General features: G+C 47.3%; 1 protein-coding gene across 5 annotated transcripts in view; it reads right to left on the bottom strand.

Annotated features, from left to right (window-relative positions):
- The window catches only part of Vwa3b (von Willebrand factor A domain containing 3B), a 169,098-nt gene that overhangs the window by 79,850 nt on the left and 70,397 nt on the right, over nt 1-18,851 (bottom strand). For all 5 annotated transcript variants that reach the window (XR_015628847.1, XR_015628846.1, XR_015628845.1 and 2 more), the window contains 4 exons: nt 13,904-14,097; nt 7,256-7,410; nt 1,796-1,934; nt 429-560 (listed from right to left, as the gene is read on the bottom strand). Coding sequence is in view for 2 of the 5 variants with exons in the window: in XM_087567260.1 (XP_087423386.1) it covers nt 429-560; nt 1,796-1,934; nt 7,256-7,410; nt 13,904-14,097 (620 nt within the window). In the remaining 3 variants the exon portion in view is untranslated. The remainder of the gene's footprint in view (nt 1-428; nt 561-1,795; nt 1,935-7,255; nt 7,411-13,903; nt 14,098-18,851) is intronic.

Raw genomic sequence — 18,851 nt, 5'->3', positions numbered from 1 at the left:
ACAGGCTTCCCCCTTGTTTTTATTCCCTAAATGATACAGTGTAACGTACACTAGGTATTGTGAATTGTGCAGAGATGATTTTTGGCACGTGGGAGGTTTTGTGTGGGCTCTCTGCAAATCTTGCAGCATTTTATGTTAGGGATTTGAGCATCTGCGGCTCTTACAGGATGTGGGGGAGGTCCTGGAATCAATCTCCCATGGATACCAAGGGTTGGTGGCTATAAATAGATACTTGTATAAACTTTAAGGTACTGATTTTTGGGATGGATGAATGGGATCCGTGTAGCCAAGAGAACTGTCCGTGTATAGACACTGCCTTTCTTGGCGCCCAAGGCATTTCTCGACAATTTCTAATCTGTGAGGAAACTCAGTACACACAGGACATATTTAGACTTCTCCAGCACTAGTCTACCCCAGTAGACATTTACCTTAATGTCTCTAATCCACGAGAGAGCCTGTTTCAAATTATCTTCATTGATTTCAGCGAGTTTTTCCCGCCAAGCAATTGCCTGACCGTCAAAGGTCACGAAATTGAATTTACTCTTGTATTTTAGCTGTTCCTGTAAGAGATGATTATTATTTAACCATAAAACCACTCAAATGTAAACCAAGCCGAAAAGAACTTTCAGTTTGAGGCAATCTCTCGGATATCCATTTTTAGTTCTAGAAACTAGTTAAAAATTATGTTCAATCGAAAAGAAAAGTTTCTGCTGTAAAAGGCATTCGAGTCAAATCACACAGTCTGGATGTCTGGCCTCTACTGATGTTATATATGAATGTATTGATAGCTTTATAGGTTACATATGTATGTGTAAGCAATGTCATACTGTGACATTAAATTAACTTTATTACTGAAATTAATGCAGTGCGGAATAAACACATTAAATGCTTAGAGAAAGAAAATTCAATATGATATTGTTTTGTGACCACATCTTGAGAGGGGCTATTATTTGGCACAGGCCTATTCACTTGCTGGTTATCAGCCCACATTTCTCCTGGGGAAACTAGCTAAGGGCTGTATTTTGTATTTCTTAAACATTCTCCACTCTTAGCACGACAGATCAATGGGAACTAGACTCAGGGAGCAAGCTGCTTCCAAGCAAACGAGTGAGGGGCAGCCCAGGTGAATGAGGCAGAAACTGGGATCTGCCATCGTGAGCCTGCTCATTTATGACTCTAACTAGATGCTTGTCTAAACTTTAAGACGCTGACTAATAAGACTGGATGAATAGGATCCATGTAGCCAAATAACGGCTCATGTACGGACACCGCCTTTCTCGTCACGCAGTCTGTTTCTCGACAACTTCTATCCTGTAAGGAAACTCAATGCTCATAGGGCGTTTTCAGACTTCTCCCACACTAGTCTACCATGGTAGACATTTTGGTAGCATTAGCAGGTATCCTCCCCACTTGCAATTCTAGGGTCAGTTCACATAGTTTCCCTGACGGACATAGGATATCTAAGATCTCGAGATAGTAAACATTTGGGAAGCAATGGTGGTTTCTGTTGGTTATCGTATGTTAGTGACAACTCCAGGCAGAAAGTATAGACACACACTTAAGTAATCTGGGGGTGACGGTGACATAAAGAATCCAGCAGAGGACAAATCTGGTTCCCAGGGAGCACTCAGAGTTCTAGGATGGCAAAGGGGAGCACTTCTGGACTGACTTCCTCAGGGACCCTATCATGCAGTGTGGCCCTGTCCACTGCTCAGAGCTACTACAGACAATGACTATTGGGGATGCATTTATGACACACCAGCCCAAGTACAAGAGCCTGACAGTCCCCCCTCACCTGTATGAACCGAATGATCTTATCCTTGACCAGGTTCAGTCTGCTCTTCATTGAGCAAGATGTATCAATGAGGACGTAGATGCGCTCTCCCTGGGCTTTGCCAAAGAGGGCGTGACTCCCATTCTGTAGCCACTTAATCCTAGACAAGAAAAGGTGACAAAGTAAATAGAAACTGGGGGCAACAAGCTCTTCATCAGAACACAGGGCTACAGTTACAGAGCCCAGAGATCTGCAACATTGTTTATATCAGATCTTTGATGAATGGAAGATTTACTTTCAGTTTTTTTTTCTTTTCTGCAGAAAAACCTACATTTGAGACTGGAGAAATGGCTTGGCAGTTAAGAAGGCTTATAGCTCTGGCAGAGGATTCACATCCAGCTCCCAGCACCTATATACATTAGTCAGCTCACAACCACGCATAACTCCAGCTCAAGGACACCGAACGCTGTCTTCTAGCTTCAGACAGCACTTGCATGTGCCAGTGCTCACAAGCCCACTCATGCATGCGCACGCACACACACACACACACACACACACACACACACACACAGGCACATACACTGATGAAAATGAATCTTTTTTAAAAAAGAAAACTTCCCATTTAGACTGGCTCTCTTATCAGGCCTCTCCACTTCCCATCATCAATTCAAGTGGAACAAAACTAAGAAAATCAATACAACGGAAAAGCACATGCAAAGAAAGCTATAAGCAAATTACTTCTCGCTGTCTACTATGCAAAGGCTGTAAGCTCTGACAGCAGACATCAGTGCAATGGCGCTGGTGAAGGCACTCCTGAGGCCTGTGGAGTCTGCAAACGGGACTGAGTAACCTCAGGGTCCAGAAACAAGCAAGGTGTCTGGGTGCGCTGGGCTGCTGTGGCCGCTGCCCAGGCGCTTGTCCCAGGATGCACTGAGACTCACAGCTTCAGGGAAAAACTTGCAGTGGGGGATGGGGAAAGAAGATGGAGAAAAGGCCTTACTCAATGGAGCTTAGCAAGTCTTAGGCAACTGGAATTGGAAGGGCAAAATAGCAAATGGCACAGTTACTGCATAGAAAAGTAGAGACACCGGAGAGGAGATGGGTGCAGCCAGTGCTAGGACAACCATATTCCACACACTGTACATATCTGCAGTGTGTGCTTGGAATTGTGGACTGAATGGTGATCAGGGTGTGCTTGTGAAGAAATTGCAAAAGCCAAGGAGAAAAATCATACAAAGAGAGCTCACTGGAGTTCACACACCTAACACTAGTAGTTCATTTTCCCAGCAGTCAGAGCAAAGTGTCCAGTGGAATCCTCACAGGGGAGTTACCTCACCAGCAGAACCAAATCAGCTCTAGGACGAAGACCACTGTGTTCATACACTCACATGACTTAAAACTACTACTTAGACTCAAATAGGCTCTAAGCAACTTCACACCATCACAGAACACTTAAAGATAGAGTCTAGCATCCAACATTGTAAAATTCAAGATGCCTAGACTCCAGAAAAAAAAAGAGAGAGAGAGAGAGAGTGAGAAAAATTGAAAATAAGTCACAGGCAGTGCCAGGAAGCAGGAAAATATCCATGTTTAGTAGGAAATCTGGTCGACAGAAATAAAGCAATGAATTCTAATATTAGGATTAGCAGAAAAGCAAAGGGTGTTATGTGGTCACTATAAATGCATTTCACATGTCCAGGAACAGGACCAGAGAGAAACGGAAGACAGAATGGGGAAGAGCCTCGTGAGGTGCTGGGTGTGGCACTCACAGACTCAAATAGCTGTGGTTACCTGTGCAGGACCTGCACAATGCCAAGTCAGTCAAAACACAGCATAGATGGGGATCTGCTCTTCAGGCCCGGCCCTTACTGAGGAACTATGGGCAGCTGGTAGCTGCCTGGGGTGGGGGTGGGGTGGGGTGAGGGAGTCATAGTTTTGGGAGTGTGAACTCACTGATGGGTTCCTCATGCTCCCAGGGAGGGCCCCATACCCATTCACATACATCAGTGCTAACTGGACTTGTACTTATTTTTAAAAAAATGAAAGAAGACATAAACTTAGGACATGTTAGGGGTTATAGGTGGGTTGGAGGGTGGAAATGAGGGTTAGGTATAATTCTATTTTATTACATATATGTATGAAATTCTCAAGTATAAATACAAATGATAATAAATAGTAAATTTTAAAAGACCCGTAATAGGACTCCTAGAGGGACACGTCTGAAGTGAAAAGGGAATTATGTAGCATCAACAGTGAGCAGAGGAGACGTTGGGGAATTGTTTGAAAGAGAAACAGAAAATTAGACCCAATTTTGTAGTGCACGAGTATGTCTATAATTAGACTCAAGAATGAACAGGAAAGGGAGAAGTACAAACACAATAAAAAATGTTTCTAATTTGATGGAAACAGTGTGCCTACAGATCCACAGGGGTCAAAGAAACCAGAGAGAAGAGAAGGGAGGGGAGGGTAAAGGAGGAGAAAGGGAAGGGGGAGACGGAGGAGGGAGAGGGAGGAGGTGTAGGAGGAGGGAGAGGTGAGAAAGAGGAGAGGAGAGGAGAGAAGATAAGGGAAGGGAGGGGAGGGAAGAGAAGAAAAGAGAAGGGAGGGGAGAGGAGAGGAAGAGAAGGGGGAGAGACAGAGACAGAGACAGAAAGACAGAGAGACAGAGAGGAAAGAGAGGCAGAGGTGAGAAAGAGGAGAGGAGAAGAGAGGAGAACGAGACCATAGCAAACAACAAAGTCATGAATTTGATGAAACCTGATGATTAAAAGCAGCCAGAGGCAGAAAAACCCACAGTGTATTCAGAGGAACAAGTCTAAGAATAAAGGTCTTTTTTAAAAATCATAAATCACACAGGCAGAACACATTGAAGATTTTTTTTAAAAAGAACTGATAAAATTTTCAACTCTTAACTTGGTAAATTCTATACTTAGTACAAAGATCTTTTTTTAAAAAAAGGAGAGAGAGAGAAGTAAATTAAAGGCATTTCCACTCTAACTGTGCTAATATAATTCGTTGCTAACGACTTGCACCACAACAGACACCAACAAAGTTTTTTGGATAGAAATGAAAGAATGCCGGGTGGAACACCAGGTTTATGTAAAGGGGTGGAGAGCCATAGAAAGGGGCGTGAGCAAGTACGACTTGTATTTATTCTAATTATGTTACACTAGGACATTAGACTGTTTGCACTGTTCACAGAAAACTGCTATTGGGTTCATAGAAGCTGTGCATTTAAAGTACAGGGTAACTGGAAAAAGAGAGTGGCAGTGGACTTTGTGATATTCTTATACACAAAGCGGTGTGATCCTGTTTGAAGGTAGACTGAGAGGTCAATGTATGCAGTGTAAACGTCAAACCATCATGCACGTCAGGACAAAATGTAACCTTACAGTTAATAAGACAACGGGACTCATAGAAAGGAAACTGGGCACCACAGTTAAAAAGTGAAGAAGCAGACAGATGAGACAGAAAAAGTTACAAGGTCCCAGATTTAAATCTAACTAAGTCAGTGAGTAAATCATCGTAACACCACAAACACTGGTACACACTGTGTGGTACACACTGTGTCTCCAAGAAGACCAGTTAATTACAAGCCAGAGACGGGCAGAGAGAAAAGGACAGGAAGGGATCAGCCATGGGAACAAGCGTGGGCATTAAGGCAGAGTGAATGTTAGCAGAGTTGAACAGGGCGTTTCGTATTACAAACGAGCTGATCCACAAGGAGAACACTGACGCACCAACTAACAGAGCTTCAGGGTAGTAAGGGAAAAGCTGCCAGACCTGGAAGAACCAGGGAAAAGCTGCCAGACCTGGAAGAACCACTCGAAAATGTTTTCAATAATTTACACAACAGTTTGAAGAGAAAATCGGCAACAGTGTGGAGAATTTGCACAATACTTCCAACAAATCGGGGTAAGTCACATTCAATGCTTTCTAGGTTCTAGGCCACAAAAATCTTTCTGCAGAGAGGAAAACTCCAGGCTTTGATAGTGTTAACAGTGAATTCTGCCAAACGTGCAAGATAGAGACGGTGCTGACTCTCACACGGTACTGAAGAAAACAAAGTGGAGAGAGATCCTGCTTGTTCGTGACACTGGTCAGCAAGGGACAAGGGGACCCAGAGGCTGGAGTGCACGCAAACACCACATTCCCCGAAAGACTGGAAACACAAACTAGAGAATGATCTCTGAAACCCTAGCGGTGGGGGCTCTACACACAGGGACAGCTTCTGTGAGTAATCTATCACCATGTGGCTTTTGAGATGCTGGGGCTCTGGGCATGAATACCAGGCATTTGGGTATCTGCTGCAGCCAAACGGCAGGAGTGTGGAAAGAGTGTTCATTTTCAAATGGTTGTGGCAGGGCTGCCACTGGCTTAAACCTTAGATTTAGCATCCGGCATAATCCGCAGAGCAAATTTACAAATGCTGTCACTGTTCCCACTTTATAATCCTGGAAACAGATGCAAAATGTCATTAGCTAATGTGCCCGGGGTCAAGCAGCAAGTGGAGAGATGAGATTTTCATCATTTTTTTTTAATTTCCTATTTTTCCAGTTCTCTGTTGACCTCAGAGACAATACGCCTAAATGAATTTGGTCTCCATGGTCTAAAACTGTCCCCTGACATGTGGGACTTGGAGGGTGTTAATTTAAATCTTCCACATGAAGTGAAGCCTGAGGTCATCCTATCCACATAGCAGCCTTGTGGGCATGGGCAGATCATAAGAGCATAGCAGGATAAAGGCAGGCAGGAAGTGTGCGTTTGAATTGTTTTCTAAAATACGTACAGTAGCTGATTATTTTCCAGTATGCCACAGCTACGTAAGAGTTTTCTTGAGATGAAATAGTTCCATGAGAGAGAGTTTAGATGCATAGCCTGCGATATGACTGTGGCCCACAGAACCCCCAAAGCACAGACAGAAACACTGCTTAGTCTCCTAATGACCATCTTCAAAACAGCTCCTCTGGAGGCTGAGGAGATGGCTCCATTGATAAAGCGCCTGTCACAAACGCGTGGAGATCTCAGCTCAGAGTTCCAGCACTTACAGGAAAGCCATGTATAGTGTTCTGTGTGTCTGTCTGTAGCCCTAGTCCTGGGCTACAGCTCTCTGGGCCATATTGGCCAGCCAGTCTGTCAACGAGATCCCCGTTCAGTGAGAAACTGTCTCAAAAACTAAGGAGGAGAGCAACTGAGGACGACACACACTGGACATCAACCTCCGTTGTTGTCCCCTTTCCACACACATACATGTACACGTGTACCGGACTATGTACACACAGTAGCATGTTCTTGTTCTGTTTCTGGTGAAGCCCGATTGCTAGTGTTTCCCTTTGCTATTAACAACTTCGTCAATGATTATAGATGGAAGCTTTGACTTAACTGTGTCTGCTGTCCTCTTCATTCGGCTGAGTTCGTCCTAAGTCACACCGACCTGCATTTCATGAGCGACTAGACCACTAGTCATACAACAATACCAACCTCCTTTGGATCCTGGCCAGGGCTGTGTGGATTCTCTCCCTGTACCGCTTGCACTTCTCCTTGGTGATGTTGACGTGGATCAAGCTCCCATCCTTCCAGGGGACGTGGATGAATCTGTTGCAGTATTTGGCATGGATAGTCTTCTTATTGGTGTCCTGAGGGAAGGACAAAGTTGGGGGCTAGAGCGGGTCCTTAGAAACTCCCTTTGCTAAAACCAAATAAAGACGACGCCTTGCTTGGGCTCCCAAGGTAACTAAAAACGGAATAAAATCTGCACATCTCTGCCTCCATTTTGTATCTGTCTCCTCTGAGTCCATCACCTAGGAAGTCAGCACACTGGCATGCTAATCTCCAGAGCAGAGCCCAAGTATGGCCTGAGGATACCTGACATTGCGTCTCCCTTTAAAGAGAAAGAGCAGCTGAGAGATCTTACTGGGCAATGTCCTGTCCAGATCCCACCGAAACCATCCAAAAGGGTACCTGAGGGTGTCCAGTAAACCTGTAATTACTCTGGATTCCAGGAACAGCAGGGCCTCAAAGTCATGTGACCCCCAGAATGAGCTGCCTCTTGCCCCCAGGCAGAAATCTTCTTACAGTAACAACCTCAAACCTCACAGAACAGGAACTGAGACAACATCAACCAGGTCCAGCTTGCCCAACAGCTGTACTTCACAATGTGATAGCAGCCATGTTGGTGGAATCTTGCTCTGCCATTCGCAGCTGCCTCTCTAACAACACTGGGATGTTGTATTGGGATATGGATGAGTCTGTTCTGTGGGGAACCCTAGGGCTTGGGCTTTGGGGCTAAAACTATAATAGCAAGACACTTGGAAACTATTTCAGGAAGAAAAGTAGCCAGGGAGTGCCCCCATCTCTGCTTTATTTGTACATCTCTTAGCACATGCACATCTCCACAGTGAGACCATTCACTTCTAAATTCAACAAAGATGTTCTGGTCCCTGTTCCAGAGTCAGCCCAATGCTCGAGGTCGTGGGCAAGGTCAGAAGCACATGTGTGATCCCATCTGTGCCAGAGGAGAGAGGCCAGGGATTCCTGCAGGAGGAGGGGAAAGGAGAGAAGGAAGGAAGAGGAAAGGGAGGTGAGGAAAGATAGTGGGGGAAGGGAGGTGAGGAAAGATGGTGGGGGAGGGGAGAAAAGGGTTAGGGAATTGGAACTGATCCCTGAATGTAAAGATTTATATATCCCAGTGTTCATGGAGCAGTGGGGACTCTGCATGATTGGGGTAGATTCTAGAGCTCATAGGAACAGAACCGAAGGGCTGGAGAAAGAGAATGTGTCATGGCCTCTAGAATGAAGCAGATGAGTCCCTCAGGCAGAGGCAAACACTGGCAGCAGTCACTCTGACGGAATGGGAGACTCTGTGCACCTAGGGAAAAGTCTATCAAATGCATGTGTGTTAACAGATATCATACAGTAACCGCCCCCTTCCCCCGGGTGTGTGTGTGTTGGGGTGGGGGGCTCAGCTGGTCAAGCACATAAGCCCAGAGACCTGAGTTCAGACCCTCAGTGCTCCTGTAAATAGTGGGGTGTGACAGCATCCAGGTGACTGGTGCTGGCTCAGGGAGGGGTGACAGAGGCAGGCAGATCCTGGGTGCCTGCTAGCGAGGCAGCTGGGCCAAATCAATGAGCTTCTGGTTCAGTAAGAGACCCCGTCTCCAAAGAAGAAATAAGATAGAAAGCAGTTAAGAGCACGCTGCACATGACACTGGCCTCTGAGTGACACATGTGTGCGCATGTGCACACACACACACACACACACACACACACACACACACAGAGGCACGCATGCACGCACGCGCATACACATGCACACTTATGAGCTAACAGAAAGCCCTAGAAGTGAGGGCAACATTAAGGATATGAAGTAAATGGGGGATGAATGAAGGGTGACAGATGAGTCCCTACGTGGAGGGTGTTAGAAGCCAGGTCAGTGCTTCCTGCCGTAGGATCATTCATCCAAAGCAAAACTGAGCGTCACAAATGAGGATTGCCTCTGGAATGTTCTAGCACAGTCCACAAGACATGTCACAAACTTGGATTTAAATAGCTTGGGGAAATGATCTAAGATTGGGTAAAGCTCTGAGGGTGCATGGGAGGGGCACGCAGACAGAGACAGTGGAAACGTGGCAGGAATAATAACCTGCAGGGGGGCTGACATCGGGGTGGTGTCGAGTCACAGAAGAAACACTCTGGAAGAGTCATCTAAGGGGCATGGTTAGAACTGACTGCATGGGCTACGTCTCAGTTCTTCATAATAATGAGGTCAAGGGTCCACCTATTGCGGCAGGGAGAGGAGTGGAGGGGGAAGCCATCAGGAGAGGGGATAAAGAAATGAACGTGTGTTGTAAGGGTCACCCACGTGGCACTGGCATCCCAGAGAATGAAAACAGGAGCTGGAGTCAGTGGTGGCAAGGGAGACACTCACCAAGAGCAGAGGCAGGTGAGCTGGGCTCAGCACAGCCCAAGGAGGTGGGTAGCAGCCTGATGAGGCAGTAATAGTCAGGACAGCGGGAGGAGAAAGGGCCACCACCCACATCGGGCCAATGGGCCCAAGAGGGAGACCAGACCCTGCTAGGGAGGACAAGAACTCTGGGGTCACATGGGAACAAGGACCAGCAGACAGGTGTTGTGTCTGTGGTAAAGACCAGGTTGATCGACAACGTGCTGCCAGTGGAGGGTGGCAAAGGGACCTCCTCTACCATGGTGCCTTCTCTCTCCATCTCAGTCATACACATCTCTGGGGCTGACACACAAAAGCTTTCTCCCTGCCTATCTCTCAGTCCTCAGGATGATGTCATTTCCCCAGGAGACTGAGGTACGGCCAGCGAGCCATACGGCTGTGTGGAGGCAGGCTGTCACCGGCAGCATAGCAGGATAGAGCAACATGGCAGCCTAGAGGATCTATCACACCAGCCCCCGGTCTGCCGCAAGAGAATTAACCTACCCAGCAACTCCATACCCCACCAAGGCAAAACTTTGAATGCAAACAGCCAAGGTTCCTTGGTGGTAGGGGCCACAAGCGCTGTGTGAACTCTCTACCTGTGACGTCAGTGTCTGCGACAGAGAAAAGACCACATGTCGTGGGCAACCTCCCAACTTCGAGGCTCTGTGCAGAGACGGGTGTTTCCCAAGTTGTACCTGATGATGCCCAGTTTAAAGACACAGAGAAGGATGCTCCAGCTGGCAAGACAATCCCTACCTCTCCCTCCACACCAAGATTTTCTTAGTTGTTAGTTTCTCAGATGGGCAGGACGGTACCACACCTGAACCAGTGTTGTTTAGAGACAGTCGTGCAGGGGATCCAGCCCCGGCTGCCAGGGAACCGTAAAGGATCTATCCATTTTACCCAGAGTCTCTCTACTATACACACGTCATAACCACAGGAGGGACCCAATTTGAGACCTATGGTCTGAAAACATGATGGGGCAAGGCCCTCCCCACCGTCTATGAGAGGAAACAGTAAGACGGGCTCATTCTCAATCTTCACCACGTTATGAATCAGTAGCACAGAAAATGTGAGCTAAGCCCCCGCTCCCTGTTCGCAAGACACATTCTCCAGTCTGGCCCTTACAATATCATTGAGACTGTGGAGAAGGAAGAGCGAGTTTACCATTCGAGCTGGCCCGGAGCCTGCCACATTTCCAGAAGCTCACTGTGGGCTATGTCAAAATCGGCCAGGATTGATACTTTTAAATACTCAGGGCTGAGTTTTTTTCTAGATGAAGACTTATTTGTGTATGACCTCCTGAACGCAGCTGAGCGATGTCTGCAAAGCCAGAAGAGCATGCTGGGAAGGGAAAGCCACAAATGAGATTTCCCCCAAGCTTCAGTGATTGCTCCTGCTTCCAAGGGCACGCCAGGAAGCGAGCTTTGCGTCAATGCTGTGTTCATCTAATTCAATTTATATGTTTCCCTCCTGCAGCGGTCCATTGGAAACACACAGGGGTAAGGAGGTAAAAGCGCCACGGCTGAACAGCTAGAAGAAAACAGCCCAACTGGGAGGAGGACAAGGAGCTGGGTGGCAGCCAGTGTGGTGCCACATCAGGAGTGGAAGATCCCCTCAGTTGGATCTACAAACCTCTCAGTAAAGGCTTTGGCCCTCAATCACAGCCTCTTAGGATATAACAAGTGACCCAGTATTTGAGCAGGACCTAGATCCCCCCACATACTTAGTTTCCATCACACATGCACATGCACACCACACGTGTGTACACACATATGCACAAACACATGCAGGCTGAGTCCAGCTTGACATGGGTTCCTGTTTCTGAGAGAGAACCAGCAGGGAACGGGCCTCCAAGAGTGTTGATGGTCACTGTGGGTGTAAAGTTTGTTTGTATATTAATGTGCATATTTTCATGTTCCTCCTTCGATGAATGTCCTCTCTGCCAAGGTTAACGACTCCATGATAATCAGAGACAGCACAAGTGTGGGAGTCGAGGGTGTGTCTAATGTCTGAGCAAAATAGTAGAACACTGTGACCTTCATGACAGCCCTTAAGGCTGTGGGAAAAATGATAAAAAACATGAGTTTGAAAATACATAATTTCTCAACTATGTAAAGGTGCGATATGAATTGTATATGGAGCTTCACAGATCTAAAGGAACAGAGGCAGCTGTACTATGAGGGAGCTTGTCAGAAAGATACACAACTGAATTGATATTTAAATAAAACACCGGGCTTTCAATCTGCAAGAGATGAGCTATCCAGAGAGTTTTTAGAATTGGGAAGAAAAAAAAAAGCTATTGGGAGCAGAGTGCTGCCTGGAGATCTTCAGAAAAAGCAGAACACAGAGAGAGAGCAATCAGGAACGCTGTCTTGAGCAGAACATAGTCTGTCAGCTTATGACCCACAATTTGACTTCGAGTCCTTTATTTCACAGCTCTCAAACACCCCTTCTCTCAGAACTTCTCTCCAAACCAAGCCTGATCCTTGGCACACACACAAATACACACACACACACACACACAAATATACATAAACACACACATATATACACACACATACATACACACACACACACACACACACACACACACACACACACACACACACAGGGCATCTGCAGTCAGGGAGCAGAGAGAGGCGGTTGCTAATGCTCAGCCCACTTTCTCCTGTTTATTCAGCCCGGAGCCTCAGTCCATGGATGGGTGATGCCCGCATTCCAGATGGCTTTGTTCACACGTAGGGTAGGTTTTCCCACCGCACTTAACACAATCTAGAGACCCCCTCATCGGTACGCTCTAGGGTTTTTCTGCTGGGTGATTCTAAATTCTGTCAACTCGAAAAGTCAACACCCACCATTGCTGTCACATCTATCTCCCCCCCCCTTGCTGTCACATCTATCTCCCCCCCTTGCTGTCACATCTATCTCCCCCCCCTTGTTGTCACACCTATGCCCCCTTTTCTTCCCAACCACGCCCCTCATCTTTGTGCTCTTCCTACCTGTGCCTACTTCCCTTCTTTTCTGTGAGCTGATACCACACGATGTCTGCACCGGAGACTTAGCAGGTACTAAACGCCAGACTCTTTAACCTCTAGAACTGTGAGCTAAATAAATACCTTTTCTTTATAAAATTCCTGACCTTGGATCACATGATATGAAAGTTTAGAAACCACTGACACTGAGAATAATTTGGTCCTTGGGAGCTGGGGTCAGACACTTGAGAAGCATCCTCGTGGATGCCATTTGGTACAGTGGAATTGCACCTCTCAGAGCTTGAAACATACTTGTCTGGTACCGTGACTCTTTGGAGAATCTGATTTTATGTTTACTGCAAATCTGCTGAGTATTGGCAGGTGCCCACTGGAGTACTGCACCTTTAAGATACTAGAGATTCAAGGGGACCATAGAAGCGCCTGGTTCTTGACACACGCACCAGCAGTTTCTCCCTTCTTTTCAATAGAGGCAGACAAAGAGACTCTCCTCTGACATAGCATCGAACAATCTGGACACTTATAAGGCTTGAGTTTCTATAGGTCCAGCTGATGACTTGGGTACAACATACTTCTAACTCTTGGTATAGCTTGGAATTTTGAGTGGGTCTCCAAAAGTGTCTGTGGCAGGTCCCCAGTGTGGCAGTGCTGAGTGGCGTAGAAGCAGGGTCTAGTGGGAGATCATGGGGAACTTCCAATGACGGGCAATAATGCTGGTCGTACAGCATGGACACTCACTGGCACAGGCTGCTGTACAGTCATCGATGCATCTGGTCCCCTTCTATTGGTGGCTGTTTCTCTTTCTGCTTCTGTGTGACACAGCCGGGAGCTGGGGGGTGCTGTACCAGAAGCTAGAAAGATGGTACCCCCTCCCTGATAACAGACCTCCAAAAATAAGAGCTAAATATAAGTGTCTCATCATGAAGCACCTACCATCAAGGACTCTGTTATATCCACTCAGAATAGACTAAGACATGTAGAACCATGCCCCGGCTCTCACCACTCCCGTGGGTACCATTTAGTGAAGTCGGGAAGCAAAGGGACACCCTTGTCACAGAAACCCTAGCTGACGTCCGTCCCCTGACATCTTTCAATGTGGTCCTGCCCTGGGCTTCTGATCCAAGGAAGGTCTCACCACCTGCCTCAGACACCAAGGGAAGGCCCACAGCCCCGCTGCCGCCTTTCACCTACCGCGCTGGTCTGCACAGATTCGTTTTCTGGTTTGGCTTTTATATCAACGACTCCATCAGCATGGCGGAAGGAACATTCGGCGAGCATATCGTAAAAGGTCAGCTTCTGAGCCTTCAAGCCATATTTCTGGAGCCACTTCCGGGAGTCCCAGGTGTCTTCTGGACTTTCCTTACTCTCAGCAGGCGTCGTTGGTTCTGGAATCATAGTTCACCAGCCACTCATAACTTGTGAGCAGTTCCTCCAACACCCCCAGCCTCATATTTACCCATCTGAACCATTCCTGCTGCTAGACTACACAGCCTGCACGTCCCTTCGGGAAATGTGCTCCAGCAGGGCTCTTCCTTCTCTCCTCTCGTCCTCCTCTATGAGTGTGAACTGACCTCATGCCAGCACGGCCCAAGCCACGTGTCAGGAAGGCATTGCATGCAGGGTCAGAAGCTCTGCGTTCACGTCTCGGCTGAGCCATCTACTATCTGAGGCAAGTGGCTCAAATGTAATTCATCCATTTTACCACTCTGAGCTCAAGCAAATAGCTTTACCAGCAGATGGAAGATGGTATCCTCTTGGCCTTCTTGGAGAAACTGATTTTATATTTACTGGAAATGTATCCTATGCTGCCAGGCCATTGAAAGAATGCATGCATGCATTCATTCATTCATTCATTCATTCATTCATTCTACTCGGTGTGGGAGAACAGCCAGCGAGCTTCCCTTTTATACACTGCTAGCTAGTGGGACTCCTGATGCCTGAATTTCTACAGATCTAGTTTATGACTTAGGCATAATTCACATCAAACTAGTGATGCTGTGTAGACATGTTTTTGAGAATGCACCTGAAAGTGTATGTGGTAGATGTTTGGTCCCTAGTGTGGCAGTGGGGCTTCTCGTAGGCAGTTTTCAGTATCACTGGCTTCTTAACACTCCAGCAATGTGCACGAGAGTCAGGAAGACTGAGATGGAGACCGAAATTTTGCACTGGTTTTGATCCAGGGTCTAGGGATGGTTGGATCAGGGACCCATTCTGAGTACCTCAATCAGACGCTGCTCAAATTCCTCATGGTGATGTAGTGTTTGCACAAAGCCTACACGCATGTTCCTGTACACCTCAAATCACCTCTAGATCACATGTTGCATCACCCAATGCAAGCAATGCTTACAAATGGCAAACAAATCTTCACATTTCTGGTAAAGTCGCTTATTTTTTTTAAAGAGATTTGTTTATTTTATGCATATGAGTACACTGTCAGTGTCTTCAGACACCCCAGAAGAGGGCATCGGATCCCATTACAGATGGTTGTGAGCCACCATGTGTTGCTGGGAGTTGAACTCAGGACCTCTGGAAGAGCAGTCAGTGCTCTTAACCACTGAGCCCTCTCTCCAGCCCCCCCCCCCTTCCTCCTTAAATATGTTTGATTCATAGCTGGTTCAGCGCTCAGAGCCTGAGACTACAGGGCACTGACTGTCATTAAAGGTAACCTCTGGGCTTGTCCCACTCTCCTTCCTGTTGCTGGGACAAAACACTGAACTACCTGGAAGGGTGTGTGCTAGCTTACCAGTTACAGCCAGTTCCATCATGCTGAGAAGCCATGCCAGGAACTCAAGACAGGAACTGAAGCAGAAACCATGGAGGGTTGTGTCCAAGGCTCACTCACCTTGCTTGCTTTCTTAGACAACCCAGGACCATCTGCTCAGGGGTGGGACTGCCCACAGTGGGTTAGACCCTCCCACGTCAATCCTTAATCAAGAAAATGCCCCACAAACTTGCCCACAGGCAGAGGTAGTTCCCCATTCAAGGTTCCCCTATGCCAGGTGACTGTGGTTTGTATCCAGTGGACAAAAGCTAGCCACTACAGGGTTACAGAGATGACTCAGTGGCTAATGGCATGGACTGCTCTTGCAGAGGACCCCAATCTGGTTCAGCACCTACCTGTACCAGGCAGGTCATATCTGCCTGTAATTCCAGCTCCAGGGAATCTAATGCCCTCTTCTGGCTTCTGAGGGCACCTACACACACATGTACATGTATACACCACACACACACACACACACACACACACACACACACACACACACACACACACACCATTTTCTTTTAATAAAAATAAATCTTTAAGGGGTAGAGAGATGGCTACATTGACTGCTGGTCCACAGGTCCTGAGTTCAATTCCCAGCAACCACATGGTGGCTCACAACCATCTGTAATGGGATCCGATGCCCTCTTCTGGTGTGCCTGAAGACAGTTATAGTGTATTCTCATGCATAAAATAAATAAATAAACATTTAAAAGAATTTTTAAAAAAACCTAAATCTTTCCATGAAAGATTAAATTTCTACTGGGCTTGCCATATTTAAGGAGCCGTATAACTAGAATAGGGCCTGGGGAAATAAAGCGGCTTGCTGCCAGTCAGTCCTCAGTGATCTGGAAAGAAGCTGCCCAGGACCATGCCGGATGCGCACGTCCTCGTGTTATAATACAACTCCTTGGAAGAACTCACTCAGAAACCTATTGGAGTCAGAAGTGATCAGAGAAGCTGGCTTCCGCGCTCGAATTTGAAGCCAGTATGGCCCCATAGCCCCTCTGAGTAGCATCCTCAGTGCCAGCAGGTGACTTCCTCCTGCCTTTCTCAAGGAATTCAAATCAGAAGCCTCCCAGAACATCGGGCCCCCTTCGGCTTCCCCAGGGAGTGCCTGGCGCCACTGCAAGCCACCAAAGGAAAATGTGGCTGGGTTTTGTGGGGGACATCAGCCTCCTTGGAGAAACTCTCCTATGATTTCTCCAGTCCTTTTTTTTTTAAGATTTATTTATTTATTTTGTGTATGAGTACACTGTAGCTGTCTTCAGACACACTAGAAAAGGGCATTGGATCCCATTACAGATGGTTGTGAGCCACCATGTGGTTGCTGGGATTTGAACTCAGGACGTCTAGAAGAGCAGTCAGTGCTCTTAACCACTGAGCCATTTCTCCAGCCTGATTTCTCCAGTCCTTAATTGCTCTCTGTGTCTTGGACACCTCTTTGTTCCTGCCTGTGAAGCTGGTTCCTCTCTTCTCTTTTCCTTGTTCAACCAGTGTGATGGGAAATAAACCACGTTCAGTGGTTTCCATGGCAACACACCCCCTTTTGCTCTGTTTTGGGGGGCTGCCTTCTTAGAAAAAGATGAAGGCCCTTCATCAAGAGTAAGTCCAAATTTATGACAAAAAGAACCTTCTGGAAGTCATCAAAACCGGCCCTAGCAAGGATGTTTAAAGAGCCCGAGATGAACCTTCACCCTTCAAGTTCATGGAGGACAGAGGGTGAAGCTGCTTCCGCTTTCCGGCAGAAGTCAGACTCCCAATTACACGCTAAAAGGGGTTGAGGGCCCCTTCCAACCTGAGCTTCATAGAGGACATCAGTGCAGCCAAGCATTCAAGGCAGAGAGCTCAGATGCATCAGAGCTAGAGAGGTGAGAGGAGAGGGAAGCTGATTTTCATGTTCATTTCATTCACTGCTAATTACACCAATTAGTGACGGAGCCTCGATAGCCTGAGGGGGGGAAAGGAGAGGGGCAGCATCTGTTCATTATCGCACTGACAGAGGGATCCTTTCTCGGTTCTCCCGTGGTTATTTTAATTAGGAGTGTGTATGAATCCTTGCCTTTGGAGCCTCCACTCGTGCAGAGGTGTGAGCTCACGGCGATGCTGATCACAGGGCCCTCCTTATCCACTCCAGGAGGGAAGCACAGAATTTCCCTGCCTGTCCCCTCCGTCCTGTGGGTTAGTCGCAGAATATTTTCCAGGCACGAAGCCAAACTTACCAATGCTTTTGGAAACCATCATGGTTTAGCCAGGGTCGTGATAAAAATGATATTGGGTACAGTTCACCCATCACTACTCCCTCTGACACTTATGCACCCTACCCTCAAAGTCAGATCCTCGAGGGGGTACCATCAAGGATTTACTACCCCCGAGACTGCACCCTCTACCCTTGTCCACTGAAAGCTACTCAACTGCCACCTCATTCCTGTTATGCTAGGCCATGTGCCTTTTCAGGGAACTGCCAGACAGGGAGAGCATCGTCAATCTGGTGATTCTCCCAGTGAACTCCACATGCTTTGCCCCCACTGAGCACCGATGGCTGCTACTCAGAAAGGCTCCTTAGGTAAAACTCTGGGGAGGGGGGACCTAAAAACTTGGAGATTACTAATGACCTTGTTTTAAACCTGTTTTAGAGCATGGGCGGGGGTGGGGTTGGGGTGGGAGGCTCACCACAAACAGGATCCATCCCAATCCTCTATTGGGAAACCCCAAAGTATTTCATCCCAGCGCCTTTCTGTCCAGGGCTTGTGCTCTGCAGACCAGGGCGCAATACATGCTGGAAGTGGGGGAGGGAAGGAAGAGGGAGGGCACAGAACTAAGGACAGCTGGGAACAGAGGGAGACAAACAGAAACTCTAGGATAATCCAGTCCCTCCCACTGATGAGGTGGGTTGACCCCTTCAGCAGACCTGTGGTTCCTCTAAAGGTGGGATGAAACCTGCTCAGGGCAGAGGCCGGGGGACAGGCAGTGACACTATGACATTAAGACAGAAGTCACCTTTGAGCAGTTGCACACATCTCTGTGCTTGTCTGATATATTTTGCTAATGTGTGCTTGCTAAAGAATCGAGCACGCAACACATGTGCCCGGCACCTCATGGGTACCACCCGGGAGGAGGGAGATGGAATGCAGAAACCCACCATTACCCTAAGACTGCTTCTCTGCAAAGATGTGGGCTGAGGCCCAGTGGGAGCACCGAGGAGCCTAATGTCAAGTGTGTGCCTGAGAGGGAGCAGGAAGTAGTCTCTGTTCTGAATGGAAGGTCAGGTAAAAGCCTGTTAGAATTTGTAACCTTTAACTTGAAGGGAGATTGAAGAGGGGTGCCAGGGAGCTCTAGGCCTACACCCCCTGATCCTGAGAATATTGTAAATTGAAT

This window comes from Rattus norvegicus, chromosome 9 (assembly GCF_021556685.1).
Source record: "Rattus norvegicus strain SHRSP/BbbUtx chromosome 9, alternate assembly SHRSP_T2T, whole genome shotgun sequence".
NCBI lineage: Eukaryota > Metazoa > Chordata > Mammalia > Rodentia > Muridae > Rattus > Rattus norvegicus.
The sequence above is the reverse complement of the archived record's forward strand: the minus strand, read 5'-3'. Positions and strand labels throughout refer to the sequence as shown.